General features: G+C 42.2%; 3 protein-coding genes across 17 annotated transcripts; 1 reads left to right on the top strand and 2 right to left on the bottom strand.

The window, feature by feature from the left end:
• Positions 1-4,876, bottom strand: RSRP1 (arginine and serine rich protein 1). 3 transcript variants are annotated; one of them, XM_080566895.1, is made up of 5 exons: positions 4,761-4,876; positions 2,869-3,489; positions 2,368-2,522; positions 1,030-1,113; positions 1-524 (listed from the first exon to the last, which is right to left on the bottom strand). In XM_080566895.1, exons 1-5 carry the CDS (start codon positions 4,831-4,833, stop codon positions 339-341), a joined length of 1,119 nt encoding a protein of 372 aa, XP_080423021.1. In that variant the 5' UTR covers positions 4,834-4,876; the 3' UTR covers positions 1-338. The 3 variants fall into 3 exon arrangements, with proteins under 3 accessions (XP_080423021.1, XP_080423022.1, XP_080423023.1); XM_080566896.1 differs by lacking the exon at positions 4,761-4,876 and adding an exon at positions 4,603-4,743; XM_080566897.1 differs by lacking the exon at positions 4,761-4,876 and adding an exon at positions 4,260-4,404.
• TMEM50A (transmembrane protein 50A) lies at positions 4,808-21,985 on the top strand (the record flags this gene model as incomplete). 7 transcript variants are annotated; one of them, XR_013941799.1, is made up of 9 exons in its annotated part: positions 4,868-5,025; positions 5,351-5,462; positions 5,818-5,930; positions 6,922-6,989; positions 7,187-7,279; positions 8,304-8,364; positions 10,098-10,172; positions 14,928-16,493; positions 16,585-17,218. XR_013941799.1 is itself a non-coding variant. In XM_080566910.1 (7 exons), 7 exons carry the CDS (start codon positions 4,808-4,810, stop codon positions 8,694-8,696), a joined length of 711 nt encoding a protein of 236 aa, XP_080423036.1. In that variant the 3' UTR covers positions 8,697-9,086. The 7 variants fall into 7 exon arrangements, 3 of the variants coding, with proteins under 3 accessions (XP_080423036.1, XP_080423037.1, XP_080423038.1); XR_013941797.1 differs by lacking the exons at positions 14,928-16,493; positions 16,585-17,218 and adding an exon at positions 21,626-21,985; XR_013941798.1 differs by having other exon boundaries at positions 16,470-17,218.
• LOC308182378 (RH-like protein) lies at positions 9,994-23,169 on the bottom strand. 7 transcript variants are annotated; one of them, XM_080566893.1, is made up of 11 exons: positions 22,193-23,169; positions 19,570-19,605; positions 18,398-18,584; positions 18,029-18,179; positions 17,215-17,356; positions 14,706-14,866; positions 14,251-14,388; positions 13,889-14,019; positions 13,007-13,086; positions 11,840-11,913; positions 9,994-11,344 (listed from the first exon to the last, which is right to left on the bottom strand). In XM_080566893.1, the coding sequence occupies exons 3-11, from the start codon at positions 18,562-18,564 to the stop codon at positions 11,318-11,320; spliced, it is 1,071 nt and encodes a 356-aa protein (XP_080423019.1). In that variant the 5' UTR covers positions 18,565-18,584; positions 19,570-19,605; positions 22,193-23,169; the 3' UTR covers positions 9,994-11,317. The 7 variants fall into 7 exon arrangements, with proteins under 7 accessions (XP_080423019.1, XP_080423020.1, XP_080423018.1 ...); XM_080566894.1 differs by having other exon boundaries at positions 22,093-22,227; XM_080566892.1 differs by lacking the exon at positions 22,193-23,169 and adding an exon at positions 22,017-22,151 and having other exon boundaries at positions 9,994-11,913.
• Positions 23,170-23,232: the final 63 nt, after the last annotated feature.

Genomic DNA, 23,232 nt, shown 5'->3' with positions numbered 1-23,232 from the left:
GCCAGTGCAAAACTAAAATTTATTTACTCGGAGTCAACAGTTACACAAGTAATTCAAGTGCTCAGAGTAACAGCTACTGAACTATTCTTTAGAAAAAGTTACCCACCTGTAAGTTCTAGGCCATTAAAGCAATACAAAAATATTTACAAATATACACAAGATTCCCATCTGTGGCTTCTGGATCACCGTGCTTTATATCTGAAAGAGAAACCTAAGATTTCAAAATTAAAGATCTCAAAATAAATAGCCAATATTAACAAGTCTTCAACCTGATCAGAAAACTTTAGACCTCACCATTTGGGTATGCATAATATTACAGTCTGAGAAACAGTAAGATATTAGCGTGCCCGGAACAGTGCACATTTAGGTGAGAAGTTTACAAATGTTTTCTTCTCCTCCTTCTTGACAGGAACCCATTGCCCATAGGGACTTCCCTTTCTGTCATCTTCTCTTCCTGGAGAAATTGATGGTTCTTTAACAACATGACTTGCTGGCCTCTGTAGTACTGGTTTTGCCATTGTATTCTGTAAAATAAATTACCTTTGAAAATGCTAGAAAGAAAAGGAATATACCAAGACCTACTGACTTCGATGGGTTTATTTGCATTTAAGCTGGACTGTTTTCTTTCCAGCTCACAGGAGACCCAAGGACTACTAGGCATCAACTACATACACTTAATTGACACAGGATTCAGGGAAGTTTTTTCCCCATAGTTGTGCGTTACTAAAATTTAACCAAAAGATGCAACTTTAAGTTTTGGTGTAAATTCTTTCTCACATACACTTTTAAGTCTGTAGTACAGACACTCAACATTAAGTGTTGAAATGTAAACACTGATTGTAAACACATTGCTGTTGTATGTTTACAGTACTGCTAAAATACTGATCTAACCCTCTAGTAAAGTAATTGTGAAACCATCAAATTCAATTGTTACCATTATTTAAGAAATTTAATTTGGCAACCAATGCCGTGGAAAGTAATACAAGAAGGATGAATTAATGGACTTCCATTTTTGGAAAGCTCACTTACATTAGGGCTGAAAGAAATGCTCCTCTGTGTGGTTGCTCTCTCCATTCCACTTTTAGTTCTATCTTCTGTTAGTCTTCTGGGTTGCTAGAGAAAAACACACAAAGCATAAGTGGGAAGATACAATACTCTATGCAGGTTAAGGCAGTCATCATACGTTATTCGTTTTCCAGTACGGTTGTTTCAGTTCTTTACATCAAAAGTAGCTGTGAGCTACTTTTGATGCTTTTTGATACTTTTTTTTTTATTGTATCTTTTGTATTTGATGCTTTTTGATGCCTTTTTTTTAAATATGTATATATAGGCAAACAGATCCATGTTGAAGTCAGTTTGAAAAACATGTATTATCTTTATCGGTGTCCTTGTGCCAATTCACATGTGACCTGGTATCCATGCCCCAGTTAAGTCTTAAAGAGGATTCAAATGATTCAAAGCATGGAATGCCATACAATGAAATGTAGTGTTAGAGTAAGTTGCATGAAGTTCTGCGTATTAATCCTGCAGAGCTTTGGATAACAACAATAAACTTATCTGCAAGTGATGCAGGCCTCCTCTTCTGTAATCTCTCAACATCTGGAATATATTGCATATATTATGAAAGGGATGCCTGTACCATTTGTCTAAAACCCTTAGTAAATACGAAATATCAGCATCTGATAGATGTAACAATTAGCACAATTTTCTATTTATCATGAATCAGATTAACACATCATAACAGAGCCAAACTAAAGTTCAGTTTAAGCTGCTCAAGTTTCTCCCTCCCTTAAATTTACAGCAACTATAGCCCACAAGTCCCTTAATTACCAACAGATTTTCTTCATCATGTCTGGAACCATAGTCATGATTTCTATAAGACAGAAATAAAGCATGTAAAATGCATTGTGTGTTTGGGTATGTAATTTCTGGGAAACAGTTTGTTGCATATGAAAAACTTTTAACAGTTAAACAGGCAGTAAAATCAACCTTTACTAAAAACTATTCAACAGGCTTGGTACAGAGACTCCTTGTTTTAGCTCAAAAACAAACTAGTCAACGTAATAGGCAATACTGTATTAGAAAAAAAACTTGGAAGAGCTACATTTCTCACTTCTTCATAACCTAACACCAACCAAATGCCCGTACGTGAATCAACAGCTTCTCAGAGCCCAGTGCATATTCAGTGTAAAGGCAAGTCTACAGTGGTTTCTACAGTACTTTTTAGCATTCAAGTCAATTTTTTGTTCAAGAGTTTGAACTTGTAACTACAAATTCCACAGTTAAAAAATACTGTGACATCCACGCAGACCGCAAGGTTTTAAAAATATTTACCTTTTAATCAAGAATATTCCAGTTCACACTTACCTCATCTGAGTCCCCAGAATCTTCATGCTCTTGTTTTATATTTTTTGTCTCCTTGGAAGGAGTAAGGATCTTCAAACTTGCAGGCAAGACTATGTTATCTGTTCCCAGAGCTTTTGCAGCATTAGCTTTTGCAATTTCCAGAAGTTCCCTCTTTTCTACAAGAAAAAAAGAAGTGTCATTCTTTTATGTTTAAAATCAACATGTACCTGTTCATACAAGCCTAAAAACTGAACATAAACAGCCACTGCACTTGAGCAAGCATCAACTCTGATTAATTTTCATCTTAACTTTGGAAATTTAGCTTCAGTTGAAACACAAAAAATATCCTCTAAACAAATTTTTTTTTGTTTTAATATATTTTTCTAGCTATGCCAAGATTTTCTTCCAAATTCTAATTATCTGTTATGCTCTATAAAGCAACTATACTTGTTAACCAGACAAACTCAGATCTCTATAAAGGGCACGCTTTTTGCCTCACACGCAATGCAAGTCTCACAGTACCTTTTTCACTCAAATGTAGAGGTGACCTACTACGAGATCTCGTTTGTGACCTGCTTCTCCAGTTCCTGTAAGCCTCAGGGTATACTGTTCGCCCAAATCCATAGTATCTTCGGCCTCTTGAACGTGATCTGCTTCTTGAATAGGACCTTCTGTAATAGGATCTCCCACGAGACCATGACCTACTGCGCGACCTACACCGCGGAGAACGGTGGTACCTCCTGTAGTGTCTGGCGTGGTACCTTCCTCTGTAACTCATGTCGCCACGTGATCTTGACCGGCTTCTGGAATAGGAACGAGAGTATCTTCTGTACCTTCGGGAACTATTTCGTCGAGCCTGTGATTTGGATCTGGACCGGCTCCAACTCCTGGAGGAAACTGAAGAGGATGTACTTGAACTGGACCGTGAACTGCAAGAAGATCTACTAGATGACCTTGTTGATGACCTATCACAACTTCTCTCAGATCTCAAACAAGAATATCTTTTCTTTGGTGAGCTGAGTTTCAAGTCATCCATGAAATCTGCCATATCATCAGTCTTCTTAACCATCATTTCTTCCATGCAGATACTTTTAGAACCTGATTCTGTTTTTATTGTTGTTCTGTAATACCCAGTCTCCATTCCTGAGGAGTGGGGGGAGGAGAAACAAAATCATTGGTATGCAGCACGCCATTTATACATCAATTAAGCATTACAACATGCCAAAAGTTCAAGGATAATTAGACACGCGGACATTTTTTTCAATCCAGATTAGTAGCATGTTTTATGCATGACAACTTTAAATTTCATCATTTCCTCTTCTGTAGTGAGTCTTCTATATGAAATTTAAAAATGGCTTCAGTTTAAACCATGAATAGGTCTCTAGAACTTTAAGAAGTTTCTGTAGGTTTTAATACTCTTCACTCACTGTAGACACATGCCTTTTGTGAAAAAGATACAAATTGGTATTTTCCTTAAACAGGAAAAAAAGTATCCTGAAGGTACAGCAATCACTTCAAGATCTTGACTGAACTGCACTACAAAACTTCGTCTGCACAGTCCTCCACACATCCCAGCAACATATGCACCAAATCCCTATTAAAAATATTGCAGATAACTACTACAAAAACCACAGCTAATGAGTAACTAGATGTGACCTGTTACGAATGTCACACCCGTTATGGTAATGCATTAAAATGGCTGTCCCCCTTCAGCGGCAGCCATTTTACATCTCCAAAGGTTACTGCACTCTGCGGTGTAACTATCCCACCCCCGTTACTTAAAGCCGTATTGCCACCCCGCAGATTAAGGACGGCTGCTTTAATCACACCGTTTGTATTTGGTGCTTGTTGTAAACGAGAGCTATCAAGTAAGTCTCCAAGCCTTACTAAAACGTGTCAAGTTCCACGCTCACCGTAAGAAGCGTTCTCCGTGCTACTACTGGAGATAAACTGCGCCGCTTCTCCTCTGCAGGAGGGCGAAGATCGCCGCCACCGTGCAGCACAGGTACGGGAAACACCTGCTTGCCTCCGATCGCGCCCCTCATCACAATCCTAAGCAATCGCCGGCGCTTTCAACGCGGTACGCGCAGAGCACGGCGCAGCTCAGCCCAGCCCGGCGCAGCCCTTACCCAACCGACACCCCGCACGCGGGCCCCAGCCCGGTGTACGCCGCCCCCGCCGCCTCCCCGCCCGGCCCCCAGGGGCTCCGAGCCGCAGCGGGAGGTTCCGCGCCGGACGCCGCCTGCGGGCACCTACCGCTGGGGCCGCCGGACGCCCCCGCTGCCGGCTCTCAAGACGAGCGGCACCGCGACCGAGGCGAGGCGAGGCGAGGCCCTGCCCCGGAGACGAGCGACGGCCGCTGCCGCTGCCCGGCCCGGCCCGAAGCTTCCAGAACCTGCCCCCCGCTGACGTACCGAGGACAGCGGGACGCACGCGCAGTCGGCCAGTAACATCTCCGGGCATGCGCGCGGCTGGCGAGACACGCATGCGTATTGGCCAACACCGCCCCGCCCCGCGCGTGCTAAGGCGCATGCGCAAAGCGATCCCGCTTGGCGCACTCCTGCCCCTGGTGCGCCTGCGGGCGGCAGCCCCGTCTCGGCGGGGGGAGCGCGTGAGAGGCCGCGCGTGCGCACAGAGCACCTGGGGCCGGCCGCGGGCCCTCGCTGCCTCCTGCCGCCGGTGAGGGGCCCCCGGCCGCCGCTCCTCTCCCTGGGGCGGGCGGGGCGCTGGGCGGCGCCGTTCGCCGCTGCTTTCTTCGCCTCTCGCAGCGCCGCCGGAGGGTTCCGGCCTCGGCCTCGGGAGCGCGGCCAGGCCCCCCGAGGCCCGGTGGCCGCGCTGTCTGTCGGTGCCCGCCTCGGTCCCGAGGCCTCGGCCCCTGGCGGTGTGCGGGGGGCGCTGGGGGCGGGGGGCTCGGGGGGCGGCGGGCAGTCGTGGTGCCGAGCCGGCTGCTGGCTTGTGGGGGGTTCTGCTGTGAGGGAAACGCGCCTCTGTCTGTCTCTCCTAGTTCCTCAGAGCACTGCAAAATGTCAGGTCTGCTCGAGAGCGTGAGGTGCTCGGAGTGCGTTGACTGGGGAGAAAAGCGGAACACGATCGCTTCGGTGGCTGCGGGAGTGCTGGTACGTGCTGCGCTGCCTGTCCCGTGCCATTCTGCTAGCGAACTGAAAGTGAGCTGCTGGGAAATAAAAGGAGGACTGGGGGGGGTGTTAGCAGCAGAGTTAGCGCTGAGATGTGTTCTGGGTGCTTGCAGCCTTACAAGTCTTTCGGTTTCTACCCATGTAATTACTATTGGAGTAGATAAATCACGGATTTTGCTCTTTCACTGAACTAAACTGAAAACAAAGCTAGCCATGCTGTAAGTGAACTGTAAGTATGATTTTGTAAGCTGGCAATTTTTTCCTAGAGCAATCTTTTGTATTGTTAAAAGGCTTGCATCTGTATTTTAAGCTATTGTGCTTTCTTTTTTTTTAATAGTTCTTTACAGGTTGGTGGATAATCATAGATGCAGCTGTGAAGTACCCTAAAATGGAAGACTTCAACCATTCTTACCATGCTTGTGGGGTTATAGCCACAATTGCATTCCTAATGTAAGCATAACTTCTTGATCACAGCTACACACTCATAGAATTTCTGTGCTGTTACGAATTTAAAAAAAGAGCATAGGCTTTAAATTGAGAGGTAACTGAGAAAAACAAATCAAGGTAATATCTGATTGTTACTAACATCATAGAATGGTTTGGGTTGGAAGGGACATTAGAAACTATCTAGTTCCAGTGCCCCTGCCATGGGCAGGGACACCTCCCACCAGCCTGGGCTGCCCAAAGCCCCCTCCAGCCTCGCCTTTGGCACTGCCAGAGGTGGGGCAGCCACAGCTGCTCTGGGCAACCTGTTGTAGTGCCTCACCATCATGAAAGTAAAGAATTTTTTCCTAATATCTATTCTAAATCTATCCTCTTTTAGTTTAAAGCCATTACCCCTTGTCCTATCACTATACTCCCTGATAAAAGAGTCCCCCCTCCAGCTTTCCTATAGGCCACTTCTAGGTACTGGCAGGTCACTGTAAGATCTTCCCCGGAGCCTTCTCTTCTTTAGGCTGAACAACCCCAACCTTCTCAGCATCTCTTCACAAGAAAGGTTCTCCAGCCTTCTGATCGTCCTACTGGCCCTCCTCTGGACCTGCTCCAACAGGTCCATGTCCCTGTTATGTTGGTGGTCCTAGAGTTGAATGCAGTACACCAGGTGGGGGTACTGCAGATATATAAGAGCAGATTAGAGGGAGAAAATCACCTCTCTCAACCTGCTGGTCATGCTTCTTGTGAAGCAGGCCAGGATAATATGTCTTATTTGTTTATAGCAAGTATAGTAACCATTTAAAAAACTGGACATCGTACAGATCCATGTGTTAGTAGTATTTCAAGATTTTTTTTTTAAGTTTTAGCATTGTTCTCCACTTAAAAAAAAAAGTGTAAGAAATGCATCACTATTTAAATGGGTTTCTGAGAAGTTTCTCCTATTGTTTTATAAACACTTCTTGCTTTACCAATGTTTACCCACCTTCATCCTGTTTTGCACATACAGGATCAATGCAGTGTCTAACGGACAAGTTCGGGGTGACAGTTACAGTGAAGGCTGTCTAGGACAAACAGGTAAAGTGGTGTAGGTTATCATATAGGGATCTATGTGAAGTCCATAATTCTTGGAAGAGTTGTAACAACTGTACCGGTGTACATGTGTTTATGTGCATATCTCTGTGTCACAAAAGGTGCTCTGAAACTAAAGCGTGTTCAAAGTTATGGGTTTCTACTCAGACACAGGCACAAAACATCCATACGTCTTTTTTAAGGTGCTCGGATTTGGCTGTTCATTGGTTTTATGATGGCTTTTGGATCTCTGATTGCTTCTATGTGGATCCTTTTTGGAGGCTATGTTGTTAAAGGTAAGACATAACATGGAATGTGATTTGATCCATTTTTGAAAAGTTCAAATATTTTAAATGACTACTGAATTTTGCAACTTATTTTTAGATTGTTTCTAAGGAGGTCCAGTTTTCATATTTTGGTTTCCTAAACGCTACTACTTTCCCTTTTTCTGTTGTGAAAGGGAAACAAGCTGCCCTGCCTGTATGTAAGGAATTCGGGTAGCTATTGTTTGATGTTAGTGGAGTAAAATTAGCAAAGCCTTAGGCCGCAGTATGAGCTCTCTGTAACCTGAACCTGGTACGCAGTGGTGTCAATCACAGCGAGCCACACTGTGTAGGGGCCTGGGTGGCAGCGATGGGGAAGGGGGGATGTGCTGACCAAGGATGGCACCAGATGAGAACCTGCCCTGGGAGGTAACAGAAACCAACCTGCCCCACGACAAAGAACAGCTGATCTGAGGGAATATAACTTCTATGTGTCCAGAACTGATTGGGCCGTAGCGGATGAAACGAAGATTGTACAGGTATAGGAACCCAGGGAAAGTTTTCAGTGGGGTCCTTCCTTGGAGGCACCCAGCTCGAGATGATACATGGGTACCATTAAATTCTTGTTGCTTTAAATAGTTGACTCTTTTGAGTGAATTCCAGATACCTGGGGAGACCCATTTTGCTGGGGGAATCAATGGGGATCCCCTTACATGAATGCACATTTTGGGTTATAGAACGGGACAGATTTCTTTTATTTGGAAAGCTAAATGATTTTGGGAAGCACAAAAGCCACTGAAATTATTTTCCAGTGGGGTAAGCCTTGTGCTCATCTTTGTTTTGCACAGGTGAGTAACAAATTGGAGAAAACCATCTTGTCAGAGAATGAAAAGGGTTATACCAGATGTATAGTGCTATCTTAATTCCATGAGAGAACAATCTGCCTTACGCAGATTTGTTAGTAGTAGTAACAGCACTAGAAGCTTGTTGTGAGATGGGGTATTCTTGAAAAGAAAAATACTTCTGAAAAATTAATGGAGTTTTTTTTTTCCTTTAGAAAAAACAGTAGTATACCCAGGTATAGCTGTGTTTTTCCAGAATGCATTCATCTTTTTTGGGTAAGCCTATTGTCCTTTGTTTGTTTCTTACCTAATTTGTTTTCGTTTATTAAAACTGGAATTTGCTGTAATCTGTTTTTTACTTCAGCTGTATTCTTTTGCAATTAGATACGGGTGAATAAACTGCTGGTTAAGGCACTCTGTGATCTGTCTGCATAGGTCTTGTTGCAGGACCAGGACACAGATTTACAAATACTTCAACTTGCTCCCTGAAATCATGTATTTAAAATACTAGGTATTTAATCTTCTCCCTTACATATTCATGTACCTTTATTGTTTTAAACAGAGGACTGGTCTTCAAATTTGGTCGCACGGAAGATTTGTGGCAATGAACACGCCTATGGAAGTGCGTTGGCCATGTCTTTTTTTTAACTGCATAACTCCAAAAATTTTGTAAAACCATTTTGTATACAGTGACCTTCAATTGTGTCTAAAGATAAAACAAGTAAAAATTAAATCATAGCACTAAAAATTCTGTTTTCTTCCTCTGATATAAATGTAATGTTTTTGACAAACATAAAATTGCTAGAAGTAACAATGGAAGTCACTTTTATATGTTTGCTATAAGTAAATAGAATAGTGGAAAACTGATGTATTTAACCAGCTGTTTCTATATCATCTTACAATCCAAGACCTACTAAAATGCTTTAAAACAATTTTTTAACATATTTATTAAATATTTCCTATGTCCAGACAATATAAACAGTTCCTTAATTTCAAAATTTACTGGTACGTGGCTTTTCTTGTATTACATAGAATGGTGCTGCTTTAGACTTTTTTCCCCTGAGTATTTCATTTATTCTATGGTGATATTGAGAGAGTCACTGGTAAATAATTTACTGTTGCTGTGGATGACACTGTAGAGGCACAAGTATAAATTATATAGTTGCTCTAGCTGTAGGTAGTTCATCCACAAAGCTTGCTGTAAGCTATTTCCTAACAACAATAAAAATGAGGGAAGAATACTCTTCAGCTGGGAGTTAGACCAGGGACAGTCACTACCAGGGAGAATTCTGATCCCCTAAGCATACTCATATGAACGGTGAGATACAGGAAGAGCTATTTTACCCCTTCCTCTACATACATTTTGGCTACTTGCTCAAGAAATCGCTGAGCAAAAAGATGTGGAGGAAAGGGAGGGATAAAATCTGATTCTGTAAAATGACTTCTGCTAGAAAACATCAGAAGAACTTTGCGTTGCAGAAGTTATGTTTGTTTCATTGCTGAGAAGTAAGATACTGAATATACAAGTTCAGCTTGGATTGCAGTATTACAAAGGCAGGAGTGCACTAAATGTGAAATAATGCAAGTGTGTAAGTGCATATGTATCAAGCTGAATAGCACTGTAAGCTGATGGAAGCTGCATGCAGTTGGTAAAATAAGTAAGATCACTGGCTATTTTGTGAGTTGGAATTAAGAAAAACTGGCACTTCCTCTCTGAGTAACTTTGAAACCTGTCTCACACTTCCTTTAATTGCAGTGATCTACTTTGCTTATTCTCTAATAAATGAGTTGAGGTCAGCATACATTGCTACAGTGAACAAAGAACTTACCCTTTGTTTTCAGTGTTGCAATTTTCCCCTCATTACTTCATTTTTAAGCAAGTGTGCTGAATAAATAAAAACAATCAAAGCCTGACTTCTTTAATTATGTAAGAACTTACATATCAACTATTTGGAAATAATGAAGAAACACAGGGTTGTAATCCATAAAAAAGGGGTTTGTTTACACAGAATCTTCTGCACAGTGAGGCTGTAGCTCATGGACCAAAGCCCCTGCTTGTCTCAGCTGAAGTCCTCTGCAAACAGGTATGTGCTGTGTTCCATTCAAATCAAAAGTAAGGCCTTTAAAACATCTTATTGGCAGTCTTAAATCAATACATTTTAAAACCTTTTACTTTTCCAAGTTGACCATCTATCCAGTACCAAAACAAATAGTATGTGCTATTACCAATTCTTGTATCTACAGCGTAGAAGCTCTATACAATGTTCCTTAAAATGATTAAAAAACAAACCACTTTTCAAAAATATGAAAAAAGAAAACATCAAAATTCAGCGTGAGACACTTTGGAAATCGGGTTTTAGCATTGGTACCATGAAGCTTGTTGCACAGAATTAGGCCCAATCCAGTTAAATTTATCGCATAACCAGCCCTATCCAAACAAATGGGAATACCCAAGGAAGGACTATTCCCTCATTCGCTGACTGACATTCACGTCTTCACAGCAGCCAGAGCCTTTTGGATAGCTGACCATGTGCAGACTGCCACTGCTCAAGAATAGTGTTCTAAGGCTTGTTCCTGAAGTAATGAGTAACGATGCTGTTGATTTCAGTGAGGCCATCCACAAGCAGAACAATTTAATTTTTGCTGTTTGAACATCCAGAGAGCTAGCCTGAACCACGCAAGTGTAGATTTTTCTTCAGGCAGTCAGGTAACTTAAGAGTTGAGTCTGGCAAGATGCAGAGTTCTGGCCCAGATCCAGCTCAGTCATTAAATCCTTGCTTTACAAGGCCTCTAACAGAATTTAGCTTAAAAACAAGCACTTTAACACTTCACTACATCAGAGTAAGTGTACTCCCTGTACACATAATATTAAAATACATATTTTGGCTTTTAAACTGGGGAGTTAAAAATAGCTTTCTAAAAATCTCTAAGCATTTTCACTGATAAGCCATTACAGCGATGAATGCAGCAAACTTTTTTGTACATGTTCTACAAACTATTTAAGGCAAGACCATTAAAGCAGAAAAGCTAAATGCATAATAACTTTTGCATGTGTAAATTTACAACCTGGTCTTTCAAGAATAACTAGAACAGTTTGTTACCAAACTTTTGTGTGGGAAGGCTTTTTTGAGCATGAGAATTGATAATTAATTGCTTTTTCATCCGATCATGGTTACTCATTTTATCTAGTGACCTTCTCTTGGTCGATCTTTCATGTGGGTTCATCCATTCAAAATCCAACAGCCAAATGGGGAAACTGCAAGACAAACATTCTTGTATCAGAACATTTTATGCATCAAATCATCATATGAAAAAGGTAATGGAGAGCCTTATTAGAAGCTTATTCTCATTTCTGTGATTCAGACATAGGGTCACATTCAGTGCCTAAATGTGCACAAAGCCTGTGTTTATGCACCAGCTTTAAAAGCCACTCTATGCCCAGTGAAGGCCAGGAGACTTGGTCTGCTTACTGGCTTCTAAAAATCCCACTCTTAGATGCTCAGATTTCCTCAAGGACAGTATATGAAGGACAGGACGTCAGAGCATGTAAGATTATGCATTACAACAGACAAGTTCATCTCAGATTTAGCTTTGTGCCCACCAACAGCTCTGAGAATCCTAGCTGAAGACTACATACATTTACAATATGCAGGCTCTAAACAGTTCATCAAACGGCATTCAAAGTGTCCTATGAAATGAATGCTTGGTGCTATATATACTCCCACATGGTTAACTTTACCCTGAAGCTTACCTCCCAATAAAAGTGGTCTTCAAAATACTTTGATACAGGGATGATCTTCAACAGTTTGAAGTTTAAGATTAAACCTATTTGTAAAAAATATACATGTATCACAGAAAGGGGAAGACTGTGTATAACTGGAGGTTTCTTAGTAACACACATGCAAATGTAACATCAAAATACAAAAGGGGAACAAAATGCTTCATCAGAGCCCCTTGACTCAAGTTGACTTTAAGTACAGAGAAGCTTACCAGGATTAAGGCCTGTATTATAAAAGCTTAATTTGTACAGGTAAAACTCCATTAAACAGTCTGCCAGATTCTAAAGATACGTAACAAGTCATTAATTTCTTGCATGAAAACTGCCTGTGTATTTAAAGCAAACAGGCTTATCAGCACTGTTAGCTTGAGATTTCAGATGGAAACGTAGATTTTTAAACTTAATGACCAAATGATTGTTTAAGCTGTTTTTTGTAAAAACTGCTTGATTAGCTCAACCTCTTTAACTACACCTGAGCTAATGCAAAGGTTGCAGATCAATTAAAGCACAAAAAAATAATTTTAAAGTATATTTCACAGCAACTTTTAACTACCATTTCTCTTTCACTCAAACCAGAATTAACAGAGAAAAATGCAGCTGCCATAAAATAGGCAGAATGTCATACGAGGAACACATGAGCCCTGATGACCCCAAACCACTAGTGATCAAAGGCCTAATGTTTCACTTATGTAAGCAAGCTACTGACATTAGTGGAACTTTGCAGATTTATACCAACAGGCCTAAAAAATGAGAAACTCTAAGATAGCATTTTTCTGTCAGTAAGACAATACCAAAATGTAGAAATATTTTCATCCTCACACATCTCCTGTATGAAATCTGAAGGCAGCTGCTAAGCATCTGTTAAAATAAATGTCACCAACGAACGAATGGTGCTAGCAGGTTATGCTGAATACATCTCTTCTTCAAAGCCCATCTATGAAGAGTTCTTGGTGTTAACGTGTCCAACAGTTTCCTTCTATATGAACAAATCATTTATACATAGAAACACACTTTAACACCCCAGTTACGCTGGCATCTTTCTACCAAGAGTTCCACTGACATGGTAACAGGTGTAATAGGAAGACATTTGCCCATGGTGAAAATGAGGAAGATATTACTGAAACGTTTTTCCATACTTACCTGTAATAAAACCTGTTATCAAGGCAACACTGATGGTCAGGCAGAAGGCACCGATGTAAATCATGACCACGTAACCCAGGCTGAAAAGCAAAACAAGTGTTTCGCCTTTGACAGTTTGATTTGAACAGAATGTGAATTAGTCTGCCTCAAGTGGTGCACATGCACGTTTCCTGTCAAAACCTCTAAATTATTATTTTAGAATCTTTATACAGCTGCAATTAGATGTTTTAAGAGATCCTAGCAGAAGCCTAATACAGACTGATACTGCACCGTGATTCATTCCTGTGTAAGTTGAGAAACTTACACAGAGAACTTCTTGTATAATGCAACATGGGCTTGATTTGTGAAAATGAGGTGCCAGTGCCATTTCAAAAAAATCCTACAAAGACCTATACTTCACTGACCCTTTTGCAGGATATCTCCCCAAGTATAATTTCCAGTTGGGTGTCCAGAGTGGCTGTAGTCCAGGCTGGCATTTTTGCCCCTGATTAAGGGTTAAAGCCTTTTTCAGACAGAAATGATGATTTTTTTTTTGTCTCTGCTGCTGTATTAGCGTACAAAGCTTTCCCGAAACACAAAAGTCAAAACGAGTCTTGGAAGGATGTGCTTCCCCATCCTTCATCTCCCATGTCCGCTGTATTTAATATCAAATGAAAAGGGAGAGAAAATGGGACCAAAACGTAACATTAAAGTTCTGATCCAAAGCCTGCTCAACTCAGAAAGTCTTTATACTAACGTTTTTGGACTTCAGAGATGATCTGAGGTTATCTGGTAAAATATGATTTATCTGTGATAACTTTCAGGCTTTCTCTATGTATGAGAACTCTATTCAGGGTACCATACAATAATCATTAAACTTATTAATAGCAAAAAATGATGTACCTTGGTAAAACAGTCCATTTTTTTATTACTAAGAGAACAACCTGGGCAACAGCTCCAAGTAAACCAGGCAAGCCAAAAGTGAAATGAACTCCAGATGCATCATGAATCTTGAGAGCAGGATTCAAGCATCTCTGGAAAGAGGAAAAAGTTTAACTGACAGACAAAACCTCAGGTCGATTACAGCAGATTGCCTATCTTAGAAACATAATTTTGGTCTTTTAACTTGCAATCCTGCACTCCAGTCAAGTCTTCGTTTCCTGGCTTTAATTTCTTTGAAAAAGAGGTTTACTTTGAAGTATTCTACGTTGGAAAAGAAGTTTATACAGCTTATACAAAAAGGAATTTCAGGTTTTGAGCATTACCTGTAAACAGAAAGATCCTAATATGGTTATCAGACTGGCAAGCAGACCCAAAATCATTGCAATCCAGGGATAGTCAATACTCTCTGCTGCATAACAAACAGTAACCCCACCCGCTAGTGCTGCACTGTGGACATGAGTCTGTAAAATAAAATAACAAAAACATGGAGTGAGAATTCAGTCATTGCTTGTCTTATAGCTGTACAATATCATAGACCACTAATCTTATGCAAGTAGAATGTCTTTTGCATGAATTTGTGCTTCTGTATACGGTGAATTACCATCTGAGAATATAATTTCTAAGTTACATTTAAAGACTTCTGCTTGGCGAGCTAATGACGACTGTGAAGCTGAAAATTTGGAGCTGTTTTTACTTAATAGATATTATACTTTCGGTGATTTACTGAAAGTAACAGAAAAATAGCTTTTTCACACCGCAGTTTTCTCTCAAGTCTTACCATTCTGAATTTTCCATCCATTGTGGTCAGAACAGACAATGTGAAGGCAGTTACAGCACTCACTGCAAGTGCAAAGTAGGTGTTGTAGATTGCTTTGGTCTTGTCTGCATCAGCTAGTACAGAATTGAAGCTTGGCCAGAATACCCAAAGAAAGAGAGTGCCTTGGAGACAAAGACAAGCAACTATCATTACCTGCTCTAAAACACAGTAAATCTATCACAGGCTGTGTCTGGAAGGCTCCAGCCCACATTTCTGCATTTGCTGCAATTCTGCAATTCCCTTGTTGTGAACAAAGGATAGCAGCACTTTACAGCACAGACAGCCCTGGGAGCTGACTGCTATTCCAACACCTTCCCAGAAACTTGGTAATATCATACATGCAGCCAAATCAAGGCTCTACTGGGAGTTGTCTGGTCTTTCATGGAGCTCAAGGCATGATGTACTTAATGCTTTTCAAGAACACCTTTAAAAACTACTTTCTCATATATAGTCCCCTTAAACAGAGGTTTAAATACAAGTGGGAACAATTTCACCGTTCATTTCCAAACAATTAGCATTATGCTTGTTCTGCACAGGCATTTGAAAACAGGCTTTCAATGGTACCAAAAATAACGACATCCAGGAATATTAAGCACTGCTGAACAGAAGAAACTTTTTGAAAATCCAGGAGCTTGCTCCGATGTTTTTGCACAGATGTATATAAGTGCACAGATGACAGTACAGATAAGCTGCCGTTTATTTTGCTTTGTCTAGACATTAATCGTTGTTGTTCAACTTCCATAGCTAATATTCACTTCTCCATAACTGAACCAGAGAGGTACCAGTCCCTGAGCACTTCACCTGACAGTAAAATTTTAAGTTTTCTTTCGTCAAGTCTATTAAGAAATGACAGGCAATGTCACTATAAAGCACAATGGTTAAATCCAGCTCCCCTGGCAGCTAATGCTTTTCTAAAAGCTTATCTTGTCTCCCTGAAATGCTGAACTGTGTCTGCTAAATTTCACCCTATCAGTGCACCAAAGAGGTGATAATCTTGCCTCTCAGACAGGGTATTTGGCCCATTAACCTTGATTTGATCTGGAAAACTGACAGGCTTCCCAGCAAACTAGTACTATTTGTTCAGATTACGTTCCTAACTCATGTTTTTCTGCAAGTGTAGTGCTATTTCTGTCAAAGATACCCCTTGAGAAAAGGACTTCTTCATAAGTTCAGTGCTTGCAGTCTACCCCAAAAGACTGGATACGTTTCACCCCACAAGTGATATACTAATCTGCCAAATGAAGTCTTCAGTTTGCTTCAGGTGGGTCTGTCCCACCAACCAAGATATGGGACTAAATTGCCATTTTGGCAATTCAAAACCAGTGTTAGCAGTGAAGACTGGTGGAATTATCCTTACTATGACAATCTTATAAACATTAATTCAGTAGTTAGTTATTAAAAAAAAAAACAACAAACAAACAAAACTACTAATGTTACTGACATATTCTTATGAGCACCTGCTCAGCTATGAAAATCAAAGGTTTACAATATGGTTCCAAATATGGATGAAGACTTCAGCACTTCACACAGTCCCCAGAAAAAATGGAACTATAAGGAATTTGCTTGCTCCTTTCTGCCCATGTTACCTCAAATATTATCCAAGGTATAGATATATAATTACTTAGGATAGCAAGCACTTGCTTGTAGCAAGCTGTACTAAAATTATAACAATGGCTTAAGAGCATCTTGATAAGTTGATTAAAATACTGTTCTGTAATTCTCCAGCAAAGCAAGAACTTCAGGGACTCAGCATTTAAATTTCTCTTTCCCCAAAGAAGAAATTTCACCTTCTTTGGGGTGAAGACCAACTGAGAATTACACTCTGGGCCTTCATTGCAAGATCTTAGTTCAGCTGGTGACAGTTACATAACAGAAGTCACAATAATGAGGAAACTAAATTGCTTCTTTAAGAAAAAAAATGGAACTCCCATATGTTCAGCCTATCATCACTCAGATCCTTTCTCATGCGCATGTCTGTATCATATTCCCCTCCTTTCAGTGGGTTTTTATCTTCTCATTTATGTTACTAGGCAGGGACTGTATTTTTATATCTCTGTACAGCACCTTGCGAAGAAAAACTGAGCCTCAGCCCATTTGGCACTCTAAACACTACTGAAATACAAGTAATAACCTCAGTACATATGTCCCTTACCGATATGCCTATACAAGGCCAAAAGAGAGAATTCAGTTGCGAGAGGGAGCAGTTAATTTGCTGTAGACTTTGAGCTGAGACTGACACAAGCAAACAGCCTCTGCAAGAGTGACTTACATGCCTGGTAGGAAAACTGCCGAGACTCGCCAACTCATTGTCAGAAACCACGAACCACAGCAGCATTCTATGCTGGACAGCACTCAGACCTGTACTTTGAATGCAAAAGCTTCAGTGTGCCATGGCCTGTTCCCCAAAACCTCCCTCTTGCTCTCACTGCAATCTCTTCTTTCATCTGAGACATTAAACCAAATGTCTTACCCAACATTGACAATAAATACGACTTCGGGGTACTTGCATTCTTCTCAGACCTTGGTGATGGCTCAGAGAAACGTGAGGAAACTGCCAGACCAAAGTAGGCTCCAAACAGGTGAACATGCATCATGCTGATGTTGTCTGGAACCTGTATCAACAGAATAATTTTGTAACATTTTATGCCACAGAAACCCTTTGATGAAGACCCTGATATAGTTACTCATACAACCTCCGTATGAACTATTTGTTATCACAGTCACTCAGTTTAGGCCTGAGTTATTAATGCCACATTAATTTATCTGAGCTCAGTGTAGCTCATAAACACACAATTCATCTACAGAGAGCCTGAAGTACATTTACATTGTACATTAAATGCAGGTCTTTCTGTGCTGTCCAGGCTGGGCTCGTCTATCATTCACGCTGTTAATCTTCCAGATTGAACCAACAGGGAGGGAGCAAAGGTTAAAGATAATTAGTACCTTAGCATAGGTCAAAGCTTTCATACATGTGTTGGGGGTGGGTCAGGGCATGGGTAAGGTCAAATGCACTATATCCCAATCCATCAGATCAGCTTATCCTTCAAGGTCATGAATCAGCTAATTATATTGGTGCAGAATACTCAGCATTTGGAGGTTGACGCTTAAATGTACTCTCACGGTCAGACTTCATATCTCAGTGAAATCATAGCCACAATCTAACTGAATGAGATAAAATACACTGATGTTCCCATCAGCATAGCACTAAGGAATCACCAAAAAGCAACACTTTCAAAGTCCATGTGAAACTTTCCCCTCTGTTACTAGAAATCATACTACTATACCTGCAGGAATCGCTTGTTGATCCATCTGCTCGCTTGGAAAACTATTACCTCTACAACTGTCATCACAATTAATTGTATAGGATTAGTTTTTCCAAGAACTGCTCCACTGGAGATGACCACAGCAGTCATACTCACAACAGCCGTTGTTATGCTGTAATGAAAGAAAATAATAATAATTCCATATCGGGACCACACCAGGGGCAATGAAAGAAGGACAGATGGCCAAGTGTACTTGACACTCCAAAGCCCTCCAAAAAGTCTGCAAATGACCATGCTAATTCACAATCAGGTCAACAAAACAAGGCATTATCCTTGACAAAAAGCAGTCAGCAGCTCCAGATTAGTTCTTGTGAGAACTGGAATAATTACATTTTCAGATCACCTTCCTTTGCTTCTCGAAGGAGGAGAACTAATAAACCTTCCATCAGAATGGAGCACTGGACACCAAGTACAATAATGAGGAGGTTGAATCCTGTGCTGCTAAAGCTGTATCTTTTCAGAAATGCCAGGAAAAAGCCAAATCCAAAAATCACCATGTTGTTGACATCTTGAAAATCTGTGTGACAGAAAAGACCAAGAGAGCAGTCAAGTGATTAATGCAGACTGGATTTCTGGTTTAAAAAAATAAAAAATTAAAAAAAAAAAAAACCAAAACACAATTAACTAAGAAGCCTTTAGATAAAAAATTTGGTGCCAATATTATTTTTTAAAGATTCCCAAAGCTTTCTTTCTGATCCATAAGCAACCAGAAAGACAATACCATTGGCCCTGAATTTAATTTTACAAAGCGACTTCAGAACAGATGAACACAGAAACCATTGCATAAAAGGAAGAGGCTGTCCAAGGTACAAGGTCTTGGATCTGTAGGCCTGGAAGTATCCCCCAGGACATGCTAACAGTCATAGTCTCATATGGCTGTGCAGACCTCTACATACAGCAAAATACTAAACTGCTAGTAAGCAGGTCTCATTTTTCCCAGCTATAAAACAGGGAGGGCAATACCAGAATGTCACGAGGATTAATCAACTCACTTTTGCACAGCACTCTAAATACTCTATACACTATGGCTGTAGCATACTCTGTTCATACATTCCTTTAATCAATGCACAAAATGCATTTCCAGAATATATTTAAGCCCTTAATTGCACTGTAATAGCTTCATGTATTTGAAGCAAGCGTTCAGATGGAAAACACTGCCATCTTGAATTTTTACTTTGTAGCACGCCGCCTTCACTGCACAAGAGTTAGGCCCCTAACTCAGTGCAGTGCCTGCCCTCAGAAGTTTATGTTCATAGGAATCAAGATTACCACCAACAGACAGCAAGAACAGATAAGCAAGGCAATTAGTATCACATCTTTGTTCACTGTCTTTGCTTTGATATAAATAAATATAATACATGGCAAAGAAGAGTACTTAAAGGGCAGTAAAAACATTCTACTCATTAACAAAAACACAAAACTGTTTAATCCCAACTCTACTGCACTGCAAAATAAAAGCACACATTCAACCCTTCCTTTCACAGCAAAACCAGCAGTCTTACCTGTGTAGGAAATGTTTGAGATGGAGGCATTGTAACCTGAGAACAAAAAGTAGAAGAGGATGATGAAAACAGTTTCCAGAAAAAGGATTAGCCACGGCACGCTTTTTCGGAAGCTGCGGTAATTAGAAGACATTGTGCACTAGACCATACATAAGCACAAACGCATTAATATTTTTTCTATAAAAATGTTCCAGTAACCTCAAACCAATAGAAAAGGCAGAGGGGGGAGGGAGGAGGGGCAGAAATAAAAGAGATAAAAAGCCCAAGAGGCGTCAGCGAGGAACAGTTCCTTATCTGTGACAGGTCAGGAGCCCAAGCTCGCCACAGCTGACACGGACTGAGCTCTGAGTGTTCACGAACACAGACATATCAAATTGTCAATACTGTAATGCTCCAGGATACCTTCCGTACAGCTGCTCTGGTGCCTTACAGATAAGCTACGTTGCAAGTAAAGAACATGGACTCGTAAGAGTAGGATGTTGAAGTTCATGCTAAATCATTATTTATTTACATCTAGTAATCCTAGATCCAAACCCCTCCATCTAAACATCAGGGAGGGTCCTGCTGAGATTCTGACTGTGATTCTTGGGTTGGTTAGCCTCACACACACTGAATCCAACCCAGTGCCAGGGAATTGAGACTCTTTGGACAAGCAGAAGTAACGTAGCATTTTCTGTGCTACTTGCAATATTGGTCTATTTTTTTTTAGAGTATGGCTATGGAAGCAGCCACAGTGAACACTGTAGTAAACCTTGGTAACCCCTGTGCCTGGAAGTTGCAGGCAGACATGCTGCAGGCTTTAAACCCTCCCAATTCTTTCTTTCAGATCTAAACTGCATCCAGAAATTTATCAACTTTTATTACCACATTGTGGCTACAAGGTACTTGTTGCCTTACGGGTTGTGAGCTCTTTGGTTGTCATAGGCTTTTTTTTTTTTAAAAAAAAAAAAAAAAACAGGAGCCATTAGAGTTAACATTTTGGGCACATAAGAAGGGCCATATGGTAAAAGTTAGCTATGTGCATTGTGTGTTCTTATCCACAGTCACTGTAATTTGATAGATAAGGTTATATGCCCTGTTGAGGACAGGCAATTAACGAGTCCATAATCTGAATTTCTTCAGATTATGAATTATAATTCTTCAGATTACTATCTTCTCAGTATTCACTATGCTCCTGGGAAACTGAACCCTTCTTTGTTCAGGTAGTGTAGACCAACATACTAAGGTTATGTCTCTGACTTCCTACTTAGAGGCCGTATCAAATTGAGTGCTGTGCTTGCATGCTGGGCTTTGAGGTAGCAGCAACGCATACAAATAGAAAGCCACCTACTGGTGAAAGAAGTATGTATAAAACAAAAATGTATGTGTAATTCCATTTCACTTATATTTGTTAAGTACATATGAGCCCTAAAAACTCATACAACCTGCAAAGGACTCCTTTTAGATATATTAACACTGTTAGGAAAAAATAAATAAATTAAAAAAAATAGATATTTTGAAGCCCCATCAAGGAGTAAGTATGGAAACTTGACAGGGCAAAACAAAAGGTAAAAGTTTGTAACTGGAAACGGGAAAGGGGAAAAGGAAAAACTCCTCCAAGGAAAAGCCTAATTCAAGATAGCAGAACCTGTCTAAAAGTGAAGACAAGGTGGGGAAACAAACAAAACAACAACAAAAAAACAACAAAGAAGCAAGGGGTTTCACAGAATCATCTAGGTTGGAAAAGACCTCCAAGATCACTGAGTCCAACCTCTGACCTAGCACTAACAAGTCTGTTAGATACTATTGAAAATCTGCACTCAAACATTTGGAGGTGCTATTTAAATTTAACAATTACATGGGACTTCTCCCAGCTCAGGACAGGAGGAAGGAACAATTCCCCTTCTGCAAAACCCAGACTACATGACACAATGGCTTTCAAGCCGTATGTGAAACATTTGCAGTTGTGGTGGTATTTTGGACTTTCCTCATATGCAATAGCAAATTGCTTTACCAGCTTTTACTTAGGCCTAATAAAACCGCAAGTTAACAAAAAGTACCCTTACTCCTATTTCAGAAACTCCTAACGAACATTTAAATGGATTTCCGAAACGTGCAGAGCACGGCCCTAACTTCAGAAAAATTCCAATGCCGGAACATCTGCGTTCAGCTCCTTTTTGTGGGAATTGGACCATGTGGCCAACTCAGACGTTACCAGAACGTCAGGTGAACTTTTTTCTAGAGAAGGGAACCGCTGAAACACGACACTAGGAGCTGATTTGGGTAACTGACGCTGTTTGTGCGATTTATGAACGCGACATATCTTTCATCCTTTTCCAGCAAGAATCGTGCTCAGGCTTTAAGAGTGCCTGGGAGCTCCCTCCACCATTGCACCCCCACCAGATGAACAGAAATATATATATTTTTTGACCTCTGTTACCAAGTCTCCTGGCAGCGTTAACACTCACGGGGAAAATACTCCAAAAGCTAGGAATTTAACCGTATTTTTCCCCCAGAACTCTTCTTGAGAACTACGTGCCACACTAATTGTTTTTTTGGGGATTTCCGCCTTAAACTCCCTCCCAGCCAGAACGCCCCAGGCGCAGTGACCGCGGGCACGGCGGGGCAGGAGCTCGGCCCACACCGGGGCTCCGCCAGCGCCACCCTCCCGTCAGCCCCGCCGCGGGGCCCGGCAGCGCCCTGGGCCTCCCTCCCCGCCCGCCGCTCCGCCCCGCCTGGTGCTCGGCCAGGGGGCGCCGTTCCGCCCCACAGGGGCCAGGCGTAGCCGGGACGGTCGGCCCCGGCCCGGGCGGCCGAGGGACGAGCGGGCGGCAGCGAGAGGGCGGAGCTGGCCCGGGCCCCGCCGCGCTGCGCTGCGGGCGGCCGAGGGGCAGGCGAGGAGCCAGGCCCGGAGGCCTCCGCCAGCTCCCGCTCGGCCTCCACAGCCCCCCGCGCAGCGCGGCCCGGCCAGGCCCGGCCGGCACCGAGCACCCCAGGGCAGCGCAGGTCCCACCCCACGCGCCTTGGGGCCCTGCCCCTCATTGGCCCGGCCGCCTCCTGCCGCGGGCTCTGATTGGCCCAGCCCCAAGCCCCGCCCGCCCGTGGGAAGGCCAGGACAGGACGCCGCGTCGCCCCGCCCTCCCATCCCGCTCCGCGGTTGGGCCGCCGGCTGTCACTCCAGTGTGCGCGTCCCCGCGTGCTGCAGGAGGCCGCCCGTCCCCGTGCTGCTTTGTGCCCGCCCCGCCCCCCGCGAGACGTTCGGCCGGGGCCGCGCTGTGGTGGGAGCACGGCGCGCCCGGGGACTTGGCTTTCCCGACAGACGATTTGCCGGCGCGGCTGCCAATCATTATGGGGGCGGAGCTCTTCAGCGTTACGCTGTCAGAGGGAATTAAGCCCCGCCTTCTTCCGCTTCCGACTGGATAGCTGAGCTGTCCTGTTCTTTTTCTTTTTCTTTTCCATTGGGCAGCACTGTTGTCAATCGCAGCACGGGGCGGGAACTAGCGCAAGACGACAGTAGGCGGGAGCAGAACAAACCCTGCTCAGAGATTGGGTTAAAAGCCATCAATTCGCGAGCCCCTTTCCTACGACTGGTTCTCCTGGCCGTCAATCAAAGACGTGGGCGGGCCACCTGACCGCGCGGGGGCGGGACCAACTTTCTGATGCTCTGATGGGCCTCCTCGGCCG

The sequence above is a fragment of the Anser brachyrhynchus genome (genome assembly GCF_964034855.1).
Source record: "Anser brachyrhynchus genome assembly, chromosome: 24".
Lineage (NCBI taxonomy): Eukaryota > Metazoa > Chordata > Aves > Anseriformes > Anatidae > Anser > Anser brachyrhynchus.
This window is presented reverse-complemented; position numbering and strand designations above follow the sequence as displayed.

Bases quoted from the DNA above. Each gene is read 5' to 3' on its own strand.
- LOC308182378 (XM_080566888.1), bottom strand. From the start codon at position 19,702: ATGTCTTCTAATTACCGCAGCTTCCGAAAAAGCGTGCCGTGGCTAATC. The intron at 18,180-18,397 runs GTAATTATTCCA...CTTTCATTACAG, and splicing joins AAGGAAGGTGATCTGAAAAT to CATAACAACGGCTGTTGTGA. The intron at 14,389-14,705 runs GTAAGACTTGAG...TTTATTTTACAG, and splicing joins TGGATGGAAAATTCAGAATG to ACTCATGTCCACAGTGCAGC.
- RSRP1 (XM_080566895.1), bottom strand. From the start codon at position 4,833: ATGCGTGTCTCGCCAGCCGCGCGCATGCCCGGAGATGTTACTGGCCGA. The intron at 3,490-4,760 runs GTACGTCAGCGG...CCCACTCCTCAG, and splicing joins CGTGCGTCCCGCTGTCCTCG to GAATGGAGACTGGGTATTAC. The intron at 2,523-2,868 runs GTACTGTGAGAC...TTTTTCTTGTAG, and splicing joins TCTACATTTGAGTGAAAAAG to AAAAGAGGGAACTTCTGGAA.